Source organism: Erythranthe guttata, chromosome 5 (genome assembly GCF_056151865.1).
Source record: "Erythranthe guttata isolate IM_541 chromosome 5, IM_541, whole genome shotgun sequence".
In the NCBI taxonomy this organism is placed as follows: domain Eukaryota; kingdom Viridiplantae; phylum Streptophyta; class Magnoliopsida; order Lamiales; family Phrymaceae; genus Erythranthe; species Erythranthe guttata.
Window position 1 is genome coordinate 17,168,818 of NC_142537.1, and position 24,573 is coordinate 17,193,390.

Below are 24,573 nucleotides of genomic sequence, written 5' to 3' on the forward strand. Positions count from 1 at the left end.
CCGTTTCATGATTTAAACTATTATTTAGTCTTCACCCAAAATCCAAATTTGATGACTGTCACCGCTGGGTTTTTTTTTTTACCCGAATTTTTTTTCCCGCCACCGTCGGTAGCCGGCGTTGTCTGCCGGTCGCCGAATAATATCTTTTTATATATGTTTAGTATTTACAAATAATATTTAAAAATATAATACAATAAATATGAAAAAATGGTGCTCACCACCTCCGACCCAATTTGCACTTTTTACAACCTTATAATATTAATATATTGTAGTGTATTTGGACACCCTAGGAATAATATACCCAGTAATAATTAATGATTTCTGAGTTTAAAATGTTTAAATAATAATATATTGTTTTAAAATATGACTTATTCATTGTTTTTAAAAATAAAAATAAAATGTGCAAATCTATCAGATATGAAATTGAATGATCACAATTCACAATTAATGAAATAGCTTAAAGCCACCACCACCAATACTTTTCTGAAATTTGAAGAACTACTGAAGTTATATTTGACTTGAAAATATTCAAGTCAAATACAATAATTCAAATTGACCGGAAAGTTTTATTATATTTATGATTGATGTTTAATTCAAATACTCTCTCTCAAGGGCGTTTGTTGATGGGGTTGATTATTCAACTTTAAAAAATGGGCAATTTGCAAAATATTCCTAAGCTCTAATTGTTATTTACATCAAGATATACTAACTTTTGAAGTTTGCTAAAAGTCCAGTGTTTTTCGGACTCCCCACACTCTGTTAGATTTGTTCAACCCGTTGCTTCATCCCTACTCTCCGTCGTTGTCATCAGCTCATCGTTGAAAAGTTTTGTCTAATCCCAACTTGGGACAGGTACAAAATTGGACCCCTATTAATAAAATATTGAGATAATAACTTTTTTAAATTCCATTATATATATATATATATATATATATATATATATATATATATATATATATATATTGATCCCAACGAAACTATAAATTAATAATTACTAAAAGATTCAAATTCTGAGATTATCTAGTAAAAAATGAATCTGTAGTCACTTGTTTTTTTTTTTGTTGAACTTCAAATCTATATTGAGTTCATCTTTAAATCTCCCCAGAGTTGTTGCCGTTGTTGCCGCTGGCAATGCTTCCAAAGCTATATTATCATCCTCAACTTCGTCATCGACCGGATTCTGAATGGTATCCGCAACTAGTACATTGGACTTGGAAATTTAATGGTCATACGTAAAATCTTTTTAAATTAATAAATTATTAATTTATCGATATAATAATATATCGCCAAATTAATAAAATAACCCCGATCCCGATATTATTAATTTTAATTTATAAAAGTTTTACTGTATTCTGTAATTTTATTGAGCTCTTCGATCTGCTTGTTGTTCGGGTTGGAATTTAATTATTTTTTTAATTATTTCATAATTATCCAAATAAGAGGGAATTTTACGCTATTCGACCATACCTTAGGGAGTAGCCGTAATTTGTCCTAGAAAATATAATCTAAAGTTGGTCAAATGTGTAGAGTTTTAGCTTGAAGCCCGTGACAGAAAAGAAACCCGAATTTTAATCAATCATATGAAAGATATTTAATCCAACCTCAACTTAGATTATTACACATTCCACAAAGGATAATCCATAGTCGAATAGTCATCTAACTTCCAAAAAATCGAATAACATCGAATATTTCAAACGTAACATTGATTTCAATTATCCAATACAAGAATCGTATACATTCAAATCTCAAATGTAACATAATCGCATGTTACATTATCGCGTACAACGATATCCGAACCAATTCGGTTAATCTTATCAATCCCATCAATATTCTCCAACGATGCCTAACGAGAGATGATGAGACCGTACAAATTAATTTTTCGATTCGTTAAAAACAATTAATAAATCTTGCAGCTTTTTTTTTCCCCATAAAATCCAACATCCCACCAAAAAAAAAAAAGAACCTCTAATCAACGGGTTTTCCTCTCAAGTTGGAAGAGCCAGGGCCCGTGATAACGTGTCCTGTCTGTGAGGAAATTTTGGTGACAGACGAATCTCTGTTAATGAGCGGTTCTGATGACCGTGAGGCATGAGGAATTAATGCTACACTCGCCTGTCGTTCTCTATAGGATGCCCAAGTCACCAAATAAAGCCCAGCTATAATTAGTAGCCCTCCAATAACGCTGATATACAATATAAAATTAAAACGATTCAACAAAACTAAAGTCAAAATGACGAAACGAGTAAATGGAAGTGCATGTGTGCGCGCGCGTGTGTGTGTATATATACATTACCTTCCTAAATAAATTGGACTTCCGAGGAAAATTTTGGAGAGGAAAGCGGATGCAGCAGGTTGAAGTGGATTGTACAAAGCAACCAAAGCGGGGCCGATGATCTTATTTGACCATGTCGTCATTCCATAGTTAAGTGCCGATGCTATAACACCCTATAACGTGAAAAGAAATAAAATGAGGGTGAGTAAAAATTGAAGGAAAAATCGAATCAAGAGAATTATTGCCTAGATATATAAAAAAACTACATATAAAATTAACACAATCTTATTTAGTTTTTGGATTAGTAATTCTCGAACCCAAAATTTTCAGGCAAGACCAAAATATCTGTACAATTGCTAATCAAATATCTAATGAATTTGAATTATTTAAGTAGTCTTACCAACCAAACGAGGCCTTAGTTCCCAGAAAAATAGAAGAGAGAGAGAGAGAGAACTTACAGCATAGCAAACGGCAAAAGCCTCGGATTGTGTGAGATTCCAGTCTTTTGAATCATTGGTCACAAAAAATGCGGTAACTACCATAAACAGAGAACCAAAAGAGTATGAATAGGCCGTCACTGATATACTTGCAGGATACTTAGCTAAAAGTGGAGCCTGATACAACAAATACAGATAGCAGCGCAATTAAACAACTCAAATTCCGACACGCCAAATTACGATCTTGATTTCAATCTATTATATAGCGACAAGAAGCAAAAAACTCAAAAGATTTCCGGTCTAGTCTAAGCTTATTTTAAACAACTGACAAGTTCTTACATCTAATAAGTGCGTCTTAAGAGCTGATAAACTGTTACATCTTATTTCTAGAATTAATTTTTGAAGTGTTTGGATAATGAGTTTATAAGATCTTACATAAAAAGGTAGGGAGTATGCGTATTTTTTGAAAAATCTTATAAGCTCTCCAGCAGCTTATTTATTGAACTTGTACGGTCTTTTTAAAAAAAATGGCAAATTACGACCACCCCTGAGGTATGGTCAAATTACGAAAACCCACCTCTTGTTTGGGTAATTACAGTAACCCCTCAACTATGCATTATCTTACGAAAATACCCCTCCAGAGGTAAATTTAAGGATGTTAAATCGGTAAACTGAACCAAAATTTTGGTACGCCAACATTTCATACTGTTTCCCGAACTGAATATACGATTTGGTTCGGTTAATAACCGAATTACATAAATTCTATGAAAAAATATTGAAAAGGAGGGGGTGGCTGTAATTATCCAAACAAGAGGGGTTTTTTCGTAATTTGGCCATACCTCAGGGCCGTAATTTGCCCTAAAAAAAATTACCAAACAGTTTTTAACAGCTAATAAGCTTAGCCAAACACCCTCTTACTTTCGTATATTCCATTTACAACAAATTCCATAATACTATAGGAACTACAATTTCACCTATAACGACAAACATTGCCTAAGAGTTAGCCTTTAGCTAAGATACACAATCGTATCTCAAAAACAAATTCTTGCACGATGAATAAATTACCTGGTATGCTAGATAAGCTGCCATGCACATGCAATTCCCAATCAAGCACAAAACCCCGAGATGCCAATTGTCGATCCCTAAATCAAGAAAAGTAGACGGTAACCCTTGTTCGAAAGTTCTCTCACTTTGAGATGATGAAGTATTCGATTCCTTATTCCCAAACACAGCGGGCCCACGGAAAGTAGCCATTAGAATGGCACCGGAAATACAGACTAGAGTACCTCCTAACTTTGTTTGACCTTCGGTTTTTCGTATATTCAACTTTTCTGTACTGCGCGAACAAAAAGTTGAGTTGCAAATATAGAAACAATTGGTTCCTCAAAAAAAAATCGAGATATTTTTTACTAACCCCATAATTATGGCTAAGACGAAAGTAAAGACTGGAATAGCAGGTTGTATGGCTGCAGCGTACGTCGGATTTGTGTAGCCAAGACCTAAAAGAAATAAAAGCTGGTTCCCGAAAACCCTGATATTTAGTATAGAAGAAAGTTCAATAATGTATTAGTAAGCAGAAAGAAAAGAGAAAAAAAAAACGCAGCACAAAACTGGAGATACAATATATATCAACTCTTACCCGGTTAAACCGAGAAAGACAAACGTGAATAAAAAGTGTCTGTTCATCGGCGGTCTTAGCCCTCTGCAGAACAGGAAATAAATATATAATTTTTTGTTGCATTTATTGATAGCATGAAATTAATTCTCGAAAAAACATTCTTGAAGAACAGAGATTAATTCATGATTCTGCTGATTTGTGATAATACAAGAAAGCATTTTTGCCAAAACCCATCTAAGGTGGTGTCTGAAAACGCTTATTTAAAAGCAAAAGTAAGTGACTGTGAGTTAAGTTGAAATTAAGTGCTTATTTCTAAAAGTTGTGGTCTTTGCATTTTAGCCGGAAAATCAACTAAAATAGAAAAGGCAAGTACATGAGTCCTTTTAAAATTATAGCTTAAAACAGCTTATTTTAAGAGAAGCAAAAACAAAAGCTTGTTTGTTTTGCAAACACCTAAAAACAGATTATGTGCATTGCAAACACCTAAAAACAGATTATGTGCATAAAAAAACTCATAATTTATTTCTAAAAGCTTTTGCAAACACCACCTAAATCGGGCATATCTCAATCAACAACAAGAAAAATTTAGTACAAATTCCCACATTTGACAATAAAATCAAGATTTATCAAATATATGAGGTTTGGTTTGAAGCACACCTGATTAAAAATTGGGCCTGGCATTTAATCGAACAGATAATAAGCATACGAATTATTATAATCATAAATCCCCAAACAACAAGATAATAGATTATGGACAATCTAATCATATCCAATCCAATCCAATGCAATCAATCCAAACGAACACTACTGCACATTCACAAGAATTTCACTATTTGATCTATCTCAACACACAGTAAAACACACACTGAGGTGAGAGATAGAGAGAGAATGAAAAGGAAGGGATAATTACACACTTTTCGCGGAAATAGGCGACGGGGGCGAGAATGGAAAGGGCGAGAAGGTCGCGGAAGACGCAGAAGACGAACTGGTTGACGCCGTCGCTGAGCGCCACCTTGGTGATGACGTGGTAGCCGCCGTAGAACAGCTGCGCCGCCGCCATCGCCGTATGTGCCCTCCACACATCTCCTCCTCCGTTTGAACTCGCCATCGAAAAATCTCGACCGCGAAATCACAACCCGACCCGACCCATATAACGATTTGGTTTTCGTGACAGTGTGCAGAGCGGTTGGTTTTTGAACTGAGTTACATCTGTGAAGGCTGTCTGTTGCGTAGTGTTCCAGCAAGTACTCTATTGTTACAGTTTTCACCCCTCAAGTTTGCACATATTACATTTTTTACCCCTTAAGTTTGCACATATTCTACATTTGGTCCTTCATAATCATAAAAAACATATTTAATTCCTCATGTGTATGTTCAATAACTTAAAACACTTTTGGCCATTTTCGTCAATTTACTGCTAGTCCATCAATTAAGGCAGTGTTGGGCACAAGTTTGATTCCGTTATTATGAACAAAAATGACTAAAAATATTAAATTTTTGAAACATGAGAGATCCCAGAAGTATTAAAAACATGGGAAACTAAATGCGAAATCGATACAAACTTGAAAAAGATGAAATTTGAACTTTTTTCCAAAGAAAATATTATATCTGAAAATCATCGGGCTGAACTTTTTTCCACATTTGATGTAGTATGTGTGTCTTTTTATTCTGTTTTCACAATTTCTTTTCATTTCCACGCGTGAATACAAGTTGCAACATAGTAATTCTTACAGGAATTGAACAGTTAAAAAAACATTAGATATATATATATATATTTATATTTATATTTAAACTTTGTTGAGTTCAGCCTCCGTTATAAAGAGACCATGGAAGCCACTCGGAATTCGACACGGTAGCTTAACGGCAGCAATAATGTCGAGAGTCACGGACTTGGCATCCATCACCACAAATTTGGACTCTCCGTTATTCTCGTCGGTTACAAACGTTACTAAATAACCGTCATCCTCATCTGCCGATGGATTATTCGGTTCCTTCGGTACAAAAAACGGTTCACCGCCACAACAACCCGGTCTATATAGGTGGCTTGCCACCACGCAGTCGACGTGGCCATCTTTATGTGTTAGTGATAGGTCTAGTTTCACTATCCCGTCGATGCCCTTCTGCCCTATCATTGCTGCGTATACATACCTGGATACGTATCAACAAAATATAGATAGTATATATATTTTTTTCAAACAATCTAAAAAAGCTTTATATATATATATTATAAAAAACACATATAATTATATATATGAGCTTATTGAATTTACCACCCGTGTGAAAATTGCAACTGCACGTTTTCCCCCTGTCATAACAAAATTAGCAGAAACTCCAATGTATATATTTTTAGATACCGATTTAAATTTTCCCCATTGACCGGTTGTAAATGGACTGAAGTAACCTGGGAATTTCTGGAAAAAAAAAACTAGGGGACCAAATTGAAGTTTTGAAAAACTTAAGAAAATAAGTCAGGGAATTGAGTTGTAATGTTCTAAAAAATACATATAATATCTACAAAATATTATGTGTTTCATTATTTCATATTTTTGTAAGTACCAAATATTTATTTATAAATATTTATAACTTAATAAATTTAAAACAATGAAAATGCATAAAATATATATATATATATATATATATATAATTTATTTAAAAAAAAAAAGATGTTAGGGCAATTATGTCATTTCACACAACAAAAAAGAAGAATATTTGCAGAACCTGCGATGAGGGGTGTTTTCGCCTTTGACTGATAAATACATTGAGGGTATTTGCTAATTTTTTTTATGACAGGGTCGGGGAAAACGTGCAGTTGCGATTTTCACAGGGGCAATAAATGCAATAAGCTCATATATACATATAATATATACACACACCTGTTTTTCTTAGCAGCATAAGCTAGATTGATAACTCCAAATTCAAGAAGTTTAGTGGACAAGGGTTGCCTCTGCACCGTCTGAGCTTTGACATCAATGGTGATCTTCTCCAATCTCAGTTGCGCCAAACCAATGCTCTCAAACAACTCCTCAACTTGTAAAGCATTTGTAACCACCATCACAATGGTGGCGCCGCCGTCTTCTTCCCATGCATTCACACTGTGAAACATGTTCAGCCCCGGCGCCTCTGTCCACCACATTCTGCTGTCATCCTCCGCGTATTTCCCGATCACCCCTAGCCGGGGCACCTTTGCCCGATCGACCCCTACCGGCGGCCTTCCCCTCAAAACCGACAAAGGGTTCATCACAATCTGTGTGTCTACGAATACGCAGAAATTCTCTGTCACGGAAAAGTCGTGAATAATCGTGCTTTCCTTCAAGGAGTGTACGTGCACATCCTTTTGTTTCCTCCCGTCAGGGTCGATTCTGAACATCGTCAGGAACGGACGCGTGATGTTGCATCGGTAAGCGAATGTTTCTCCGGTTTTTTCGTCAACCTTCGGATGTGCTGTCATATTCAAGAATAATAACGGGTTGTTGTTTTTTTTGTTGTTGTTGTTGTTGTTGCTGCTGATGCTGATGCTGCTGCGAAAATCATGGCGGCCGAGGGTTACTATATCTCCTTCTTCCGTCACTTTTATTTCGTACGGTAGATCACACTCGGATAGAGCAAAGAGGTTGGCGCCACCGCCGCCACCAGGCAATAGAGCAACGCTGGTGTTGGCGGTTCCCAAGCCCTTGTTCAGCGGATCGAACTGCCCCGTCAGCACACGTGCGGCGGTAAGCATGCATCTCGATAGGGAAGTCGCGATGCCGTTGAAGGAGGAGAAAGGACTAGGAACAAAGGGGGACCCGTTTTCACGCTCAACCGTGTGCTTGTGCGTCTTGACGAAGCGGCTGCAGAATGTGGTGGCTTTGCCGCCGGATATTCTGATCATGTGGAGCATTCCGTCTCCGTCGAATAAGTGATAAGGTCGGCGGCGGCCCTCTGCGACGATGAACTGAGGGTTGGGGCCGTTGCGGATGTAGGCCCCGTCCAGACAGCTGGGAAGTGGGCCGCCGCCCCCCTCCACCGCCACCTCAGAACATGCGGTGGGGGGGAGCTCTTCCGCCGGAGCAAAGTATCCCGACATACCGTTTTCGGGATCGATGCTCGGGCGGAGGGGCGACGGGTCGAGAAATGTGCATATGAAGTCATCCAATTTGTTGAGTATGGTTGAATCCAAGTGTTTCTTGAATATGTTGGCTCTGATCACTGGCTGATGCCTTCTTTTAACATTGGCCCCAATATTATTTAAAGAACGAACCTGCAAAAATTGAGGATGTCTGAAAGAGGAAAAAAGGGCTTCCATTTTATTTATGAGAAATTCAGAGATGATTATTGTCTGTCTTATACTGTTTTCCTTTTTTGTTTTGTTTTTTTTTTTTTTTTTCTTTTTTTTTTTCCATTTTTCCTTCTACGATTTTGATATTACTAATAAAAAAAAAAAAATAATAATAATAATATATTACAAATTGACAACGCTGATCAACATATCCAGTCAGCCACACGCTCCAATTGTCTATTTAGTCAGCCACACGCTCCAATTATCAATTTGTTACTGATTGTTTGCGAAACACTCAGTACACATGGGTGTGTGTTAATATGTATAGATCTATGGTTTAAATTAATTAACTAGTGCAAATGATCACGTGTAGCATCTAATCTGTCGTTTATATATCAATATTATTTTTCTTGTTGGAGTATGATATTTGTTATTATTTAAATGGAGTTATTTTACATAAATCCCTAACCACCAAATAAACTAAGGATAAACTCAATCCCAAATCATCTGTTGATATACCCCTGGAGAAGAGAAAGTACTATACTACCCTTATATACAATTTTCGGCCAAGTTGCATTCAACATTTCTGGTCCTACATTTTGTCATTTTTGCTGATTTATTTATTATTATTTTTTTTCTTATATATATTTATTTATTTATTTTTAATTTTTTTTAATTTTCAAATCAATATGTTTACTGTACTGAAACTGAATGAAATACCCATCAAAAGAAAGAGCTCGACGAGAAGAATCCAACAATAGTTAAACCATCGAATTCCGACCACCGGAGAGTGAATTATGATTCCGGAAAGCAATATCGTCGGTTAGAGTCATTGGGGGCGGAATTTGGATCTGGGAATTAAAAGAGGAAGATAAAAAACGATATGGGTTGGGCTAGTGTTTCAAACTGATTTAAAAGGATATTTTGGATACTTCAGGGTGGGCTAGGGGTGTATATGAAATTATTATTCAAATGGAGGAAGTTTGCACTAAAGTGTAAATAACATGATAATTAGTCATATATATTTTCGAAACGAGGGGTTCTCTAAAATAATCCTTATTTAAATACACCTTGTCTACATTCAATTCATAAGTTTGAAACCATAATTTTATCTCAATTTCATCGGTTGACCAGCCCCATCTGTCGTTGGCGATCATTGATCCAATTCTTTCTTTTCCAATATTTTATATTGTATTTATAGAAAATTTATGTTAATAAAAATACAAAAATATAAAATAATGTACATAAATAAATATCCATGTTGATGATGCTAATTATTTAGATCACCTGGGGTGGTGTAGAAAATGAACTGGGAGAGCAAAGCAGATCAGTAGCTTGACAACTTGATGATCCTGAGGTACCTGCGAAATGAACACACGTGAACTACGCCGGGGGTTGATCCGGCGGAAACCCCTCCGACGCTCAAGTCAGACGTGCTGATCATAGAAATGGTCCAGAGAATACGTATTGTAGTATTGCTCAGTTAATAGGACGTACCTTAAGGAATGAGTTCAAAGGTGTATTTATAGCTTAGTCGAGATTGTCGGGCCCCAAACCTTGCTTGAAGGTGATTGGGCCTCGGTGATAGTGGTCTTCGATATTGGGCTCGTGGCCCAGTAGGTAAATAAATTGTAGGCCCATTGGGTTGGCCCAATTAGGCATATCATTAAGCCCCCCACTCTCGAGTCGATGTGGGGGCCATGTCGAAATGGGTTCTCAATCGTGTCGAGAGTAAAAATTGTAGTGTTCGTTCTTTGGCATATGGCCTGATGGTGTGCGAAAATGTATTGGAGCGTGTGTCGGAGGGGCGTGAATGCGCGTTGGCGCATAGCGCGACCAAGTTGTCGCGATGTAAGTTAATTGAGTCGTCGGTTTTGTCCCGGACGCTGTAGTAGCGAATTATCTCCTCGTGGGAGTTGTCTCGTCGCGGGGTAATAGTGTTGATCGAGTTATCTCCTCGTAGGAGTTGTCTCGCGATAATGTAGTAGCACGGATCAAGTAATCTCCCCGTGGGAGTTGTTATTTATTGAGCGACCAAGTTGTCACGATGTAAGTTACTTGAGTCGTCGGTGTTGTCTAGCGACGATGTAGTAGCGAATTATCTCCTCGTGGGAGTTGTCTCGCGTTAATGTAGTAGCACGGAGCTAGTATTCTCCTCGTGGGAGTTGTTATTTTTCGACATTTTCAATGTTTTGACGCGTTGCTTGTATGTGTTTACATATAGCCTTCTGCGTGATGTACTTGAGGAGGGGATCAGGCTCTCAAGATTTTTATATGGGGATCGTGCCCTTTGTTAGACCTCGTGGGTCGTAAGTATGTTTGGACCGTGGCCACGTTTTAGTGAAGGACCCATCGAAAACAAGTAGATAAATTTGAGTAATCAAGCTGGCCAGGCTATGTAGATTCCCATAATATTTCTAAGTGTTTCTAGGGTCGTAATCGTGCTATCTTGAGCTTGCGATTATATATTGAATTTCGGGCGAGTTGTCTCCTCATGGGAGTTGCCTCGCAACGGGTTGTAGGATTGAGCGAGTGCACTCCTCGTGGGAGTTATCTCGCTGTAGTTTTGAGACTAGAGAGGGTTAGCTCCTCGTGGGAGTTGTCCCACAACGGGCTATAGGACGGAGCGAATGGTCTCCTCGTGGGAGTTATCTCATTGTGGTTTTGAGACCAGAGAGGGTTAGCTCCTCGTGGGAGTTGTCCCACAACGGGCTATAGGACGGAGCGAATGGTCTCCTCGTGGGAGTTATCTCGCTGTGGTTTTGAGACTCGAGGGAGTTGGCTCCTCATGGGAGTTGCCTCGCAACGGGTTATAGGACGGAGCGAGTAGTCTCCTCGTGGGAGTTATCTCGCTATGGTTTCGTAGACCTGAGGGAGTTGGCTCCTCGTAGGAGTGGTCTTGAGCGAAGTTGTAGGAGCATTGGATGATGCGCGATTTAGGCGCGTGTGGATTGAGGTTGCTCTGAGCGAGTTGTCTCCTCGTGGGAGTTGTTTCGCAGCGAGTCTTATTATCGAGCGAGGTGGTTGCACGTGGGAGTTGCCTTGCAACGGATTTGTAATATCGAGCGAGTTGGCTCCTCGTGGGAGTTGTCCCGCTGCGGGTTGGGGTACCGAGCGAGTTGTCTCCTCGTGGGAGTTATCTCGCTGTAGGTTGTAGTACCGAGCGACTTGGCTCCTCGTGGGAGTAATCTCGCTGCGGGTCATAGGATGGAGCGAGTGGTCTCCTAGTAGGAGTTATCTCGCTGTGGGTTCGTAGGACCGAGCGAGTTGGCTCTTCGTGGGAGTTTCCTCGCTGCGGGTCGTAGCATGGAGCGAGTGGTATCCTCGTAGGAGTTATCTCGCTGTGGGTTCGTAGGACCGAACGAGTTGGCTCCTCGTGGGAGTTTCCTCGCTGCGGGTCGTAGGATGGAGCGAGTGGTATCCTCGTAGGAGTTATCTCGCTATAGGTTCGTGGATCCGAGGGAGTTGACTCCTCGTGGGAGTTGCCTCGCAACGGGTTATATGACTGAGCAAGTTATCTCCTCGTGGGATTTGTCTTGTTGCCGGTTGTAGTACCGAGCGAGTTGGATCCTCGTGGGAGTAATCTCGCTGCGGGGCATAGGATGGAGCGAGTGGTATCCTCGTGGGAGTAATCTCGCTGCGGGGCATAGGATGGAGCGAGTGGTATCCTCGTGGGAGTTATCTCGCTGTGGTTTTGAGACCCGAGGGGGTTGGCTCCTCGTGGGAGTTTCCTTGTAAGGGGTTGTAGGACCGAGCGAGTTTTGCTCCTCGTGGGAGTTGTCTCGCGGTGGGTTGTATTACTGCGCGAGTTGGCTCCTCGTGGGAGTTGTCTCGCATGGGAGTTGTAGGAGCATCGGATGGCGCGCGACTGAGGAGCGCGCAGACTGAGGTCGCTCTGAGCGAATTGTCTCCTCGTGGGAGTTATCTCGAAACGGGTTGTATGGCCGAGCGAGTTGTATTACTGAGCGAGTTGGCTCCTCGTGGGAGTTGCCTCGCTGCGGGTTATATGACTGAGCGAGCTATCTCCTCGTGGGAGTTGTCTCGCTGTGTGTTGTAGGACAGAGCGAGTTGTCTCCTCGTGGGAGTTATCTCGCTGTGTGTTGTAGGACAGAACGAGTTGTCTCCTCGTGGGAGTTGTCTCGCTGTGTGTTGTAGGATAGAGCGAGCTGTCTCCTCGTGGGAGTTATCTCGCAACAGGTTAGAGGACGGAGCGAGTGGTCTCCTCGTGGGAGTTATCTCGCTATGGTTTCGTAGACCCGAGGGAGTTGGCTCCTCGTGGGAGTTGTCTCGCTGCGGGTTGTAGTATTGAGCGAGTTGGCTCCTCGTGGGAGTTGTCTCGCAAGCCCCCCACTCTCGAGACGATGTGGGAGCCAAGTAGAAAGGGGTACCGGATCGTATTGAGAGTAGATCTATGCTGTAGTCTTGCGTTAATCGTTGGCATGGCGTGGAGAAATAATTTTTTTTTTTTTTTTTTTTTTTTTTTTTTTTTTGAAGGAACCGCGCGGCTTGGCTTGGGCGCGCGCGCGGCTCGGCTTGGCTGCACCTTCCTCTTCTTTTTTTTTTTTTTTTTTTTTTTTTTTTGTTTGTGAGCCGCGCGGCTTGGCTCGGTCGCGCGCGCGGCTCGGCTCTGGCGCGCGCGCGGCTCGGCTCTGGCGCGCGCGCGGCTCGGCTTCGCTGCAATTTTTTTTTTTTTTTTTTTTTTTTTTTTTTTTTTTTTTCTTCTAATTCTTCTTTTTTCTTCTATTTTTTCATCTTCTTTTTTCTTCTTCTCTTTTTTATTCATCTTTTTTATTTGGTTGATATTCACCCCCTTGGGGATGTTTTATTTTTTGAATAGGGATATTATCCTCGTTCCTTGAGATGGGATGTGCACCCCCTTGGGGATGTTCTATTTTTTGAGTAGGGAGATTATCCTCGTTCCTTGAGATGGGGTGTGCACCCCCTTGGGGTTGAAAGGTAAGTGGATGTACCACCCTTGAGATGTGATGCCCAACTTTAGGATGGGATAGCCCCCCATTTAGGATGAGGCGATCACGAACCACTGGGATGAGATGCCCCACCTTGGCGATATATGGTGCCACTGATTCAGTGGCAGCACGAGTTGAATCTTCCGTGATCATAGGCTGAAGGTCTTCTTCGGTTATCTGAACCGTTCGAGAAGTAAGTAGAAATTGATCATGTTGAGGACCCAGTGGGGCCTCACGAGGAGGAGCGTTGGCTCCTGCTATGACGAATGAAATGTTTTGGGGGCGATGTGACCCCCAGGGAGTCGATAACCCTTGGCGAACGAAATATTTTGGGAGCAGATGTAAGCCCCCAGGGAGTCGATAACCCTTGGCGAACGAAATATTTTGGGGGCGATGTAAGCCCCCAGGGAGTCGATAACCCTTGGCGAGCGGAATATTTTGGGGGCAGATGTAAGCTCCCAGGGAATCGATAACCCTTGGCGAACGAAATATTTTGGGAGCAGATGTAAACCCCCAGGGAGTCGATAACCCTTGGCGAACGAAATATTTTGGGGGCGATGTAAGCCCCCAGGGAGTCGATAACCCTTGGCGAGCGGAATATTTTGGGGGCAGATGTAAGCTCCCAGGGAATCGATAACCCTTGGCGAGCGAAATATTTTGGGGGCATATGTAAGCCCCCAGGGAGTCGATGGCGGTGGTGCCATAGGTGGCTCCACATGTGGAGCAGGTGCTGGTATGGCGTTGGGAGCATTTGCTCCCATCGTGGCGATATATTGGGTCTCGACCTCTGTGGCAGCGCGAGTTGAAGCTTCTGCTATCATGCGTTGAAGCGTATCCTCGGTTATTTGAACCATTCGAGGAGCAGGGAGTGGTGGATCGGCGAGTGGTTGGTCCCGAGGGGGGATCACCTGAACCTCGCGAGGCGGATCCATGGGATGTGGAGGAGGTGGCAAGCCAGAGCCTCCACAAGGTGGGAGGTCGTTAGCTGTGTCATTTTCTCTCCGAGCAGACGCCTCAGGAGGATCTTGTTGGCTACGTGATCTGGTTTGCATCGTTCCCACAGACGGCGCCAAAATGATGATGCTAATTATTTAGATCACCTGGGGTGGTGTAGAAAATGAACTGGGAGAGCAAAGCAGATCAGTAGCTTGACAACTTGATGATCCTGAGGTACCTGCGAAATGAACACACGTGAACTACGCCGGGGGTTGATCCGGCGGAAACCCCTCCGACGCTCAAGTCAGACGTGCTGATCATAGAAATGGTCCAGAGAATACGTATTGTAGTATTGCTCAGTTAATAGGACGTACCTTAAGGAATGAGTTCAAAGGTGTATTTATAGCTTAGTCGAGATTGTCGGGCCCCAAACCTTGCTTGAAGGTGATTGGGCCTCGATGATAGTGGTCTTCGATATTGGGCTCGTGGCCCAGTAGGTAAATAAATTGTAGGCCCATTGGGTTGGCCCAATTAGGCATATCACATGTCTACCTGCGTTTTCCAATTAAAAATAGATTGAGAAAGAAGAAGCACGATCCTGCAAACCACCAACATATATAATATTTGCAACTAAAGTAAAGTCTTTTATAAGTATCAAAATTACCCATAACTTCAAATTCTTAATTCACACCCAATTTCATGATTTAAACTATTATTTAGTCTCAATTTCACCAATTAATCAATTTTGACCAAAAATGCAAATTTGACTGTCACCGTCGGTTTTTTTTTTTAAACTCTTTTCTTTCCCAATTTTTTTTTCCTGCCACCGTCGGTCGCCGACACTGACTGCTGGTCGCCAAATAATATCTTTTTACATATGTTCAGTATTTACAAATAATATCTTGAAATATATTACATTAAATATGAAAAAAAATGGTTTATTTCTTATTGATTGTCGATTAATCGTAAGGCGGTGGTGCCTCCCCACCTCCGACCCAATTTGCACCTTTTACAACCTTAATATATTATAGTGTATTTGGACACCCTAGGAAATAATATACCCACTAATAATTAATGATTTCTGAGTTTAAAATGTTTAAATAATAATATATTGTTTTAAAATATGACTTATTCATTGTTTTTAAAAATAAAAATAAAATGTGCAAACTATCAGATATGGAATTGAATGATCACAATTCACAATTAATGAAATAGCTTAAAGCCACCACCACCAATACTTTTATGAAATTTGAAGAACTACTCAAGTTAGATTTCATTTGAAAATATTCAAGTCAAATACAATAATTCAAATTGACCGGAAAATTTTATTATATTTATGATTGATGTTTAATTCAAATACTCTCTCTCAAGGGCGTTTGTTGATGGGGTTGATTATTCAACTTTAAAAAATATAATGGGCAATTTGCAAAATATTCCTAAGCTCTAATTGTTATTTACATCAAGATATACTAACTTTTGAAGTTTGCTAAAAGTCCAGTGTTTTTCGGACTCCCCACACTCTGTTAGATTTGTTCAACCCGTTGCTTCATCCCTACTCTCCGTCGTTGTCATCAGCTCATCGTTGAAAAGTTTTGTCTAATCCCAACTTGGGACAGGTACAAAATTGGACCCCTATTAATAAAATATTGAGATAATAACTTTTTTAAATTCCATTATATATATATATATATATATATATATATATATATATATATATATATATATATATATTGATCCCAACGAAACTATAAATTAATAATTACTAAAAGATTCAAATTCTGAGATTATCTAGTAAAAAATGAATCTGTAGTCACTTGTTTTTTTTTGTTGAACTTCAAATCTATATTGAGTTCATCTTTAAATCTCCCCAGAGTTGTTGCCGTTGTTGCCGCTGGCAATGCTTCCAAAGCTATATAATCATCCTCAACTTCGTCATCGACCGGATTCTGAATGGTATCCGCAACTAGTACATTGGACTTGGAAATTTAATGGTCATACGTAAAATCTTTTTAAATTAATAAATTATTAATTTATCGATATAATAATATATCGCCAAATTAATAAAATAACCCCGATCCCGATATTATTAATTTTAATTTATAAAAGTTTTATTGTATTCTGTAATTTTATTGAGCTCTTCGATCTGCTTGTTGTTCGGGTTGGAATTTAATTATTTTTTTAATTATTTCATAATTATCCAAATAAGAGGGAATTTTACGCTATTCGACCATACCTTAGGGAGTAGCCGTAATTTGTCCTAGAAAATATAATCTAAAGTTGGTCAAATGTGTAGAGTTTTAGCTTGAAGCCCGTGACAGAAAAGAAACCCGAATTTTAATCAATCATATGAAAGATATTTAATCCAACCTCAACTTAGATTATTACACATTCCACAAAGGATAATCCATAGTCGAATAGTCATCTAACTTCCAAAAAATCGAATAACATCGAATATTTCAAACGTAACATTGATTTCAATTATCCAATACAAGAATCGTATACATTCAAATCTCAAATGTAACATAATCGCATGTTACATTATCGCGTACAACGATATCCGAACCAATTCGGTTAATCTTATCAATCCCATCAATATTCTCCAACGATGCCTAACGAGAGATGATGAGACCGTACAAATTAATTTTTCGATTCGTTAAAAACAATTAATAAATCTTGCAGCTTTTTTTTTCCCCATAAAATCCAACATCCCACCAAAAAAAAAAAAGAACCTCTAATCAACGGGTTTTCCTCTCAAGTTGGAAGAGCCAGGGCCCGTGATAACGTGTCCTGTCTGTGAGGAAATTTTGGTGACAGACGAATCTCTGTTAATGAGCGGTTCTGATGACCGTGAGGCATGAGGAATTAATGCTACACTCGCCTGTCGTTCTCTATAGGATGCCCAAGTCACCAAATAAAGCCCAGCTATAATTAGTAGCCCTCCAATAACGCTGATACAAAATAAAGTTAAAACGATTCAACAAAACTAAAGCCGAAATGACGAAACGAGTAAATAGAAACGAGTAAAGGAAAGTGTACATAAAAATATGAGTAAACTGCAAATACTACCCCTGTGTTATCTCGAAATAGCAAAAACCCCCCTGTGATAAATAAACTAGCAAAAACCCCCCTGTGAAATTATTTAAATAGCAAAAACCCCCCTATGGAACTATTTGAGGGTTGACTTGATATAAAAAGACACAAATACCCCTGGAGTCTTGCAATTAATAAATTCTTATATTTTATAAATATTTTAATTATTTTATTTAAAAAATAATCAATTTAGTTGTTTACTATTTTTTTTAATTTCTAAACAAATAAATTAAAAAGAATAAATATACATATAATATGTATATATATAAATACATTTTGAGGGACAATTTTGTCATTTCAAGTCTAAAAAATCAGCTAGGGGGGATTCTGCCTTTGACTAAATTTCACAGGGGGGTTTTTGCTAGTTTATTTATCACAGGGGGGTTTTTGCTATTTCGAGATAACACAGGGGTAGTATTTGCAATTTACTCATAAAAATATATATAACCTTCCTAAATAAATTGGACTTCCGAGAAAAATTTTGGAGAGGAAAGCGGATGCAGCAGGTTGAAGTGGATTGTACAAAGCAACCAAAGCGGGGCCAATGATCTTATTTGACCATGTCGTCATTCCATAGTTCAGTGCCGATGCTATGACTCCCTATAATGTTGAAAAGAAATAAAACGAGAGCGAGTAAAAATTGAAGGACAAATCGAATCAAGAGAATTATTGCGAAGATATAAAAAAACTATATAGAATCGAGATAGGATTAGCCAATATGTAATGAAGTTCGAATATTTAAGTACTTTTACTAACCAAACGAAGCCTTAGTTCCCAGAAAAATAGGTATAGAGAGAGAGAGAGAGAGAGAGAGAGAGCTTACAGCATAGGAAACGGCAAAAGCCTCGGATTGTGTGAGATTCCAGTCTTTTGAATCATTGGTCACAAAAAATGCGGTAACTACCATAAACAGAGAACCAAAAGAGTATGAATAGGCCGTCACTGATATACTTGCAGGATACTTCGCTAAAAGTGGAGCCTGATACAACAAATACAAATAGCAGCGCAATTTAGCAACTAAAAAATCCTACTCAAATTCCGACACGCCAAATTACGATCTTGATTTCAATCTATTATATAGCGACAAGAAGCAAAAAACTCAAAAGATTTCCAGTCTAGTCTAAGCTTATTTTAAACAGCTGATAAGCTCTTAAATCTAATAAGATCATTTTAAGAGCTGATAAACTGTTACGTCTTATTACTAGAATTAATTTTTGAAGTGTTTTTATAATGAATTTATAAGTTATTTTTACTGATTATGAGATCTTAAATAAAAATGTGGGATTATAGGTACTTTTTTAAAGATCTTATAGGCTCTCCAACAGCTTATGTTATACGAAAACAGCCTATTTCTTGAATTTGTACGATCTTGTTAAAAAAAATATAATAAGCGGTTAGAATATAATTAATAATAATAATAATAATAATAATAATAATAATAATAATAATAATAATAATAATAATAATAATAATAATAATAATAATAATAATAATAAGCGGTTTGAATATTACAAATTGACAACGCTGATCAACATACCCAGTCAGCCACACGCTCCAATTATCAATTTGTTACTGATTGTTTGCTAAGCACCCATACACATAGGTGTGTGTCAGTATGTAATAATAATAATAATAATAATAATAATAATAAGCGGTTTGAATATTACAAATTGACAACGCTGATCAACATACCCAGTCAGCCACACGCTCCAATTATCAATTTGTTACTGATTGTTTGCTAAGCACCCATACACATAGGTGTGTGTGAGTATGTATAGATCTATGGTTCAAATTAATTAACTAGTGCAAATGATCACGTGTAGCATCTAATTTGTCGTTTATGTATCAATATTATTTTTCTTGTTGGAGTATGATATTTGTTATTATTTAAATGGGGTTATTTTACATAACCCCCTAGCCACCAAATAAACTAAGGATAAATCCAAGCCCAAATCATATGTTGATATACCCCTGGAGAAGCGAAAGTACTACACTACCCTTATATACAATTTTCGGCCAAGCTGTATTCAACATTTCTGGTTCTACATTTATCATTTTTGCTGATTTATTTTTTATTATTTTTTTTTTTAGTTTTTTTTAATTTTCAAATCAATATCTTTACGTATTGAAACTGAATGAAATATCTACCAAAAGAAAGAGCTCGACGAGAGGAATCCAGGGATAGTTGAACCATCGAATTCCGACCACCGGAGAGAGAGTTATGACTCTGAGAAGCAATATCGCCGGTTAGAGACATTGGGGGCGGAATTTGGATCTGGGAATTGAGAGAGGAAGATAAAGACCGATATGGGTTGGGCTAGGGTTTAAAACTAATTTTAAAATATATATTTGGATATTTCAGGGTGGGTTAGAGGTGTATATCAAATTATTATTGAAATGGAGAGGATTTACACGACAGTGTAAACAACATGGTAGTTAATTATATATATTTTCGAAATAAGGGATATCTAAAATAATCCCTATTTAAATACACCTCGTTTACATTCAATTCATAATTAGAAACCCTAATTTTATCTCAATTTCATATGTTGACCAGACCCATATGTCGTTGGCCATCATTGATCCAATTCACGTTTTCTTTTTCAATATTTTATATTGTATTTATAGAAAAATTATGTTAATAAAAATACAAAAAATATAAAATAATGTACATAAATAAATATCCATGTCTACCTGCGTTTTCCAATTAAAAATAGATTGAGAAAGAAGAAGCATGATATAATATTAGCAGGTGTACACAGGGGCGGTGCTTGCAAGGGACCGGACATTGGGGCTTACCCAGGCGCGGTGCTTGCAAGGGACATGGGGTGTTGACTATTATTTCGTATTTTAGATATTTCGTATTTTATTTTTTGAATATTATTTTTGGCTCTTTCAAAATTTTTGTAAATATGTGTCTTAATTCATTATATTTTTAGTTTCTTCTTCGTAATCTTATATAAAATATTAAATAAGATTCTTAAAATTTATGAATATTACTTATTTTTGATTTTTTTTTTTGTAAATGCGTTGAGATCGTGCAATGAATCCCAAAAATATTAAGTGCAATACATTATTAGAATAATTTAAATTAATTTAGAATTTTCTGTGATGATTAAAATATGATATAATTATAATATGTATATGATATATTAAGAGCTAATTGCAAATACCACCCCTGTGTTATCTTTAATTCTCAAACACCCCCTGTGAAAAAAAAACTCACCAACACCCTCTTGTGTTATCAAAGTCAGAGCATCGAGACCCCTAGAGGCAAATCGTGTCACTCACTCGCAGCTTGTGCGATTTTTAATAGTATTTTTAGGGTGAAATATCATAAATACCCCTTTATAACCTTGTTGCTTAAATTGTGAATAAACTAAATTTATAGGACCAAATTGTAATTTCCAGAATTCAAACTAATAATGTTAAAATATTATGTCATTAAAAAGCAAAAAGAAAAAAGAAAAAAAACTCATAAGGAACGTCAAATTGGATTCGAGTTGCAAAATAATTATTTAATTCGGAGAAGAATTATTAATGGGCATTGGTGGAAATATCGAAAGAAATTATGGAAAAATAAGGGTTTTCTACGAACTCAAATTGTATTTGAGTACGAAACGAACTCTATGTCAAGTGAAACGGCGCAAGGAACAAAACTCATGAGCAAAGCTCATGAATCACGTCCAATTTCAGCAATCCAACGTCGTTTAGACTCCTAAAAGTTCGTTTTTGCTATTTTATGCAAGTTTTAGAAAATTAATATCAAATCATAGAAAAATCGGATTAGGATTCCGTAAATTGGGTGGTTCCCAAATTTACGAGATCTACTAGAATCAGACTCTAAGTCGTTTTTGCCGTTTTTGGTAATTTTTAGTATTTTCTTAATTTAATTAGGGTTTTCAGTTTTTTAGTTTAAATAGCTGCCTTACTACTTTATTTTGAGGAGAATTTCGAATTTTAATAAAATATTTAGAGCTTTCTCTATTTTTCTGGTGGATTCCAGAGTTTTCGGTGGATTCCGAATGTTATTTTGTTCTATAGGATTAATTCGAAGAAATTAATTCTTTATCGTGCTTCCGTTCTGCGTCAGTTAGCATCAGTAGCGAGGTTTTTCCTGGCTAGATGGCGAAAGGTGCAAAATATGGAGTCAACAACTACGTTGGCGATGACCGCGGGGTTGAAAAATTACAAAATATGCGGTTGGTGCGCGAGGGATTTGCCCTTGACAACAACAACAGAAGGACTGAATCTAGTATGATGATTGCCGACGGTGTAGCCCGAGGTGAATATGTTAGACACAATTATCATGGACCTGTTCAAATTCAATCAAGGTATGATGACTATTCAAGGAGGAGCGAAAACTTTGAGTTTGAAGAAAACCCGCCTATAAGGAGGAAAAAAGATCGTGCTAAATATCGTGTGAGAGCTGAAATTCCTTCTTTTAGTGGAAATTTTCTTGAAGTTGAGGATTTTATCGATTGGGTGTTAGAAGTCGAAAATTATTTTGGATTGATGGATATTTTGCCGAAAAATATGGTAGAATTGGTTAGCTGTGAGTTAAAGGGTTGTGCAGCCGCATGGTGGGATGAAATACAGAGGAAGAGAGCTAGACAAGAAAAATTTCCAATCCAATCATGGAGGAGGATGAGAAAAATGTTGATGGGTTTTTTACCCCTAGGTTATGAGCAACGTCTATTTCAACTATATCGTAATTGTTCGTAAGGGAGTAGATCTGTTAACAAGTATACTGCTGAGTTTGTGAGACTAGCAAACTTAAATAACCTGCAAGAATCCGAAAGTACGGAAATTTCACGGTACTTGGCATGTTTGAATATTTCAATACGTCTTAGGATGAGGTGGCGTATATTCTACACCCTTGAAGAGGCTCAAGAGTTAGCATGGAGGGCGGAATATTATGAGCGAAATAGTACTTCTAGAAAAACCAAAGATGTTCCACCCGTTGTCAAAGTTAAAGAGGCACAAGATACTTCGTTCGTTATACAACCTCCAAATTTGGTGGAGGATCATGACGTAGGAGTTGACGAAGTTGAAGAGGAAATTGTCGTAAAAGTTAAGAGTAGCGTAGCTATTATTAACGATGACATTAACGAAATCAAAGTGAACATCGACGAAGTTGAAGGGACAGTCAACGAGTCTGAAGCGAGCATCAACAAAGTTGAAGAGAGCGACAATGGGGTAGAAGACAATGTTAGCAAGCTTGAAGAAGAAATCGACGAGTTTAAAGAGGATGTTACAAGTAAATTTGAAGAAGATTTTGAAGTTGCAGAATTTGTTCAAGATGAAGAAGGTGCACGAAAAGATAAAGAACACGTGGATTGCGTTGAAGTATGTGATCTAATTGTAGACAGTGTTTGCTGTAAAGTTCTTGTATTGGAGAAATCGGTGGAGCCATTAGAATTTTCGATTAAGAAGCCAATTTTTCTAATGCCTCGGTTGGAGGAAGATTTTGTAAGCGAGAGTTTTGTGCTGGGAAGATTGGTGGAGCAATTGAAGTTGTTTGCAAAGAAGTATGCATTGTTCGTACTGGATCGTACTAGTTCGTACTTTAAATCAACGACTATAAATTTTTACTAAATATTTTCTACGCACCAGATTAAATCGTTTGGGTCCAAATAATACAACCCCTCTCGGACCCTAGAGAACCCCGACTCTCCGACTCTGATTCTAAAAAAAAAATGTCAAACTCTGAAAAAAGAGAGAATCGTCTTATTGTCTCTTCAAATTGTGAAATTGATTAAAACCCAATTGTATGGGCCTATATTTGGGCCAATAAATCATTTTTTGGGCCCGTGCGAGTGTAACATTAAATTCTTTTTGTTGATGAATTTTATTTCTCACAAACATTAAATTATGGGTAAATTACAATTTTCCCCTTATACTTTAACTTGATATCACTTTATCCATTTTTACTCTTGATTGCATTGATTTGTACTTGAAAAATTGTCTCAATGGTTTTCAGACCTTTGACCTTAACACCGTTTGATCTAAGTCTGAAAACTACAAAAAAATCACTCATCCCATTTTAAATAATTATTAAAAAAAAATTATGGCTGCCGTCGTGGACTATACTTTCTCGTTGTCTTGAATTTTTATTATTTTTTTGTTTTTATTATTTTTTATTTTTTTAATAATTATTTAAACTGGAGCACGTGAACATCTGTTAATTAACATAAGTTCAAGTTTCATTGTCAACGGTTGCTAGGTCGAGCTTGTCACATATGGTTAGCCTAATGTAGTTTACATCTCTCATATTGTTTGCAAGCTACTATGTGGTTTACATCTCTCGCATGGTTTGCAAGTTATTATGTGATTTACATCTCTCGTAAGATTTGCAAGCTATAATACGAGAGTGTAGATTTACCCAACGCACCTATACGATTGGTTGCCGGAAAATAAATCAAAAAAAAATAAAAATCAAAAAATCAAAACTCCTAACTACTTTTTACCAAATTTCACTGTGGAAAAAGGTTGAAGAAGATCATATAGGCAAACCCGAATAATCCAAATTGGATTTGTACCAAGAAAAAGAAAAGAATTTGAAGGACAGAGTGAGGTCCATGTGTAGGGTATAAATAACAATGAAATCTTGTGTTGCGCATGCTATTTAATTAAGCATGTTTATTTTTTATTAATTAAATAAATTGGAAAATACCCCTTGTCATTTTCTATACAAACAATCATGCCAATTATCTCATTTTCTTCCACTTGCAACTACCTGAGAGCTGGATTTCACATTTTTTTTATTTAATTTATTTTTTCTTTATTTATAAAATAATAAATATTCTAATACCCAATATTTCATTGCAAATTTGCATCAACTCTAAAAGTTTTACATATTTTTTATTTAAATTCAATTTCGAATGAAACGAATCATTTTTTTTTTACTCGAGTGTTGCTTGTTTTAGTCTGCAAGCTCTAACTCGAACTCGACTTTATTTCATAAATTAGAGTGCCTTCAAAATCCAAATTGG

The 24,573-nt window shown here is 37.6% G+C and overlaps 3 protein-coding genes across 4 annotated transcripts; all 3 read right to left on the reverse strand.

Annotated features, from left to right (window-relative positions):
* Positions 1-1,676: 1,676 nt before the first annotated feature.
* On the reverse strand, positions 1,677-5,621 carry LOC105967127 (WAT1-related protein At3g45870). Of its 2 annotated transcripts, XM_088817872.1 has the most exons (8): positions 5,242-5,621; positions 4,349-4,411; positions 4,124-4,240; positions 3,775-4,045; positions 2,731-2,886; positions 2,294-2,445; positions 1,947-2,182; positions 1,677-1,906 (listed from the first exon to the last, which is right to left on the reverse strand). In XM_088817872.1, exons 1-7 carry the CDS (start codon positions 5,433-5,435, stop codon positions 1,966-1,968), a joined length of 1,170 nt encoding a protein of 389 aa, XP_088673998.1. In that variant the 5' UTR covers positions 5,436-5,621; the 3' UTR covers positions 1,677-1,906; positions 1,947-1,965. The 2 variants fall into 2 exon arrangements, with proteins under 2 accessions (XP_088673998.1, XP_012847158.1); XM_012991704.2 differs by having other exon boundaries at positions 1,677-2,182; positions 5,242-5,574.
* A 326-nt stretch (positions 5,622-5,947) lies between these two features.
* Positions 5,948-8,703, reverse strand: LOC105966985 (putative carotenoid cleavage dioxygenase 4, chloroplastic). Its single transcript, XM_012991551.2, has 2 exons — positions 7,201-8,703; positions 5,948-6,475 (listed from the first exon to the last, which is right to left on the reverse strand). The coding sequence occupies exons 1-2, from the start codon at positions 8,610-8,612 to the stop codon at positions 6,115-6,117; spliced, it is 1,773 nt and encodes a 590-aa protein (XP_012847005.2). The 5' UTR covers positions 8,613-8,703; the 3' UTR covers positions 5,948-6,114.
* An 8,239-nt stretch (positions 8,704-16,942) lies between these two features.
* On the reverse strand, positions 16,943-18,586 carry LOC148770796 (WAT1-related protein At3g45870-like). The gene is made up of 3 exons (XM_088817890.1): positions 18,402-18,586; positions 18,027-18,178; positions 16,943-17,436 (listed from the first exon to the last, which is right to left on the reverse strand). The coding sequence occupies exons 1-3, from the start codon at positions 18,483-18,485 to the stop codon at positions 17,220-17,222; spliced, it is 453 nt and encodes a 150-aa protein (XP_088674016.1). The 5' UTR covers positions 18,486-18,586; the 3' UTR covers positions 16,943-17,219.
* Between the last annotated feature and the right edge of the window lie 5,987 nt (positions 18,587-24,573).

Excerpts from the sequence above, each read along its gene's own strand:
- LOC105967127 (XM_088817872.1), bottom strand. The coding sequence starts at position 5,435 with ATGGCGAGTTCAAACGGAGGAGGAGATGTGTGGAGGGCACATACGGCG. Across the intron at positions 4,241-4,348 it reads GTCTTTCTCGGTTTAACCGG|GGTTTTCGGGAACCAGCTTT; the intron begins GTAAGAGTTGAT and ends ACTAAATATCAG. Across the intron at positions 2,446-2,730 it reads CTTTTGCCGTTTGCTATGCT|GGTGTTATAGCATCGGCACT; the intron begins GTAAGTTCTCTC and ends TTCACGTTATAG.
- LOC105966985 (XM_012991551.2), bottom strand. The coding sequence starts at position 8,612 with ATGGAAGCCCTTTTTTCCTCTTTCAGACATCCTCAATTTTTGCAGGTT. Across the intron at positions 6,476-7,200 it reads TATGCTGCTAAGAAAAACAG|GTATGTATACGCAGCAATGA; the intron begins GTGTGTGTATAT and ends ATACGTATCCAG.
- LOC148770796 (XM_088817890.1), bottom strand. The coding sequence starts at position 18,485 with ATGGTAGTTACCGCATTTTTTGTGACCAATGATTCAAAAGACTGGAAT. Across the intron at positions 18,179-18,401 it reads CTTTTGCCGTTTCCTATGCT|GGAGTCATAGCATCGGCACT; the intron begins GTAAGCTCTCTC and ends TCAACATTATAG. Across the intron at positions 17,437-18,026 it reads AGTCCAATTTATTTAGGAAG|CGTTATTGGAGGGCTACTAA; the intron begins GTTATATATATT and ends ATTTTGTATCAG.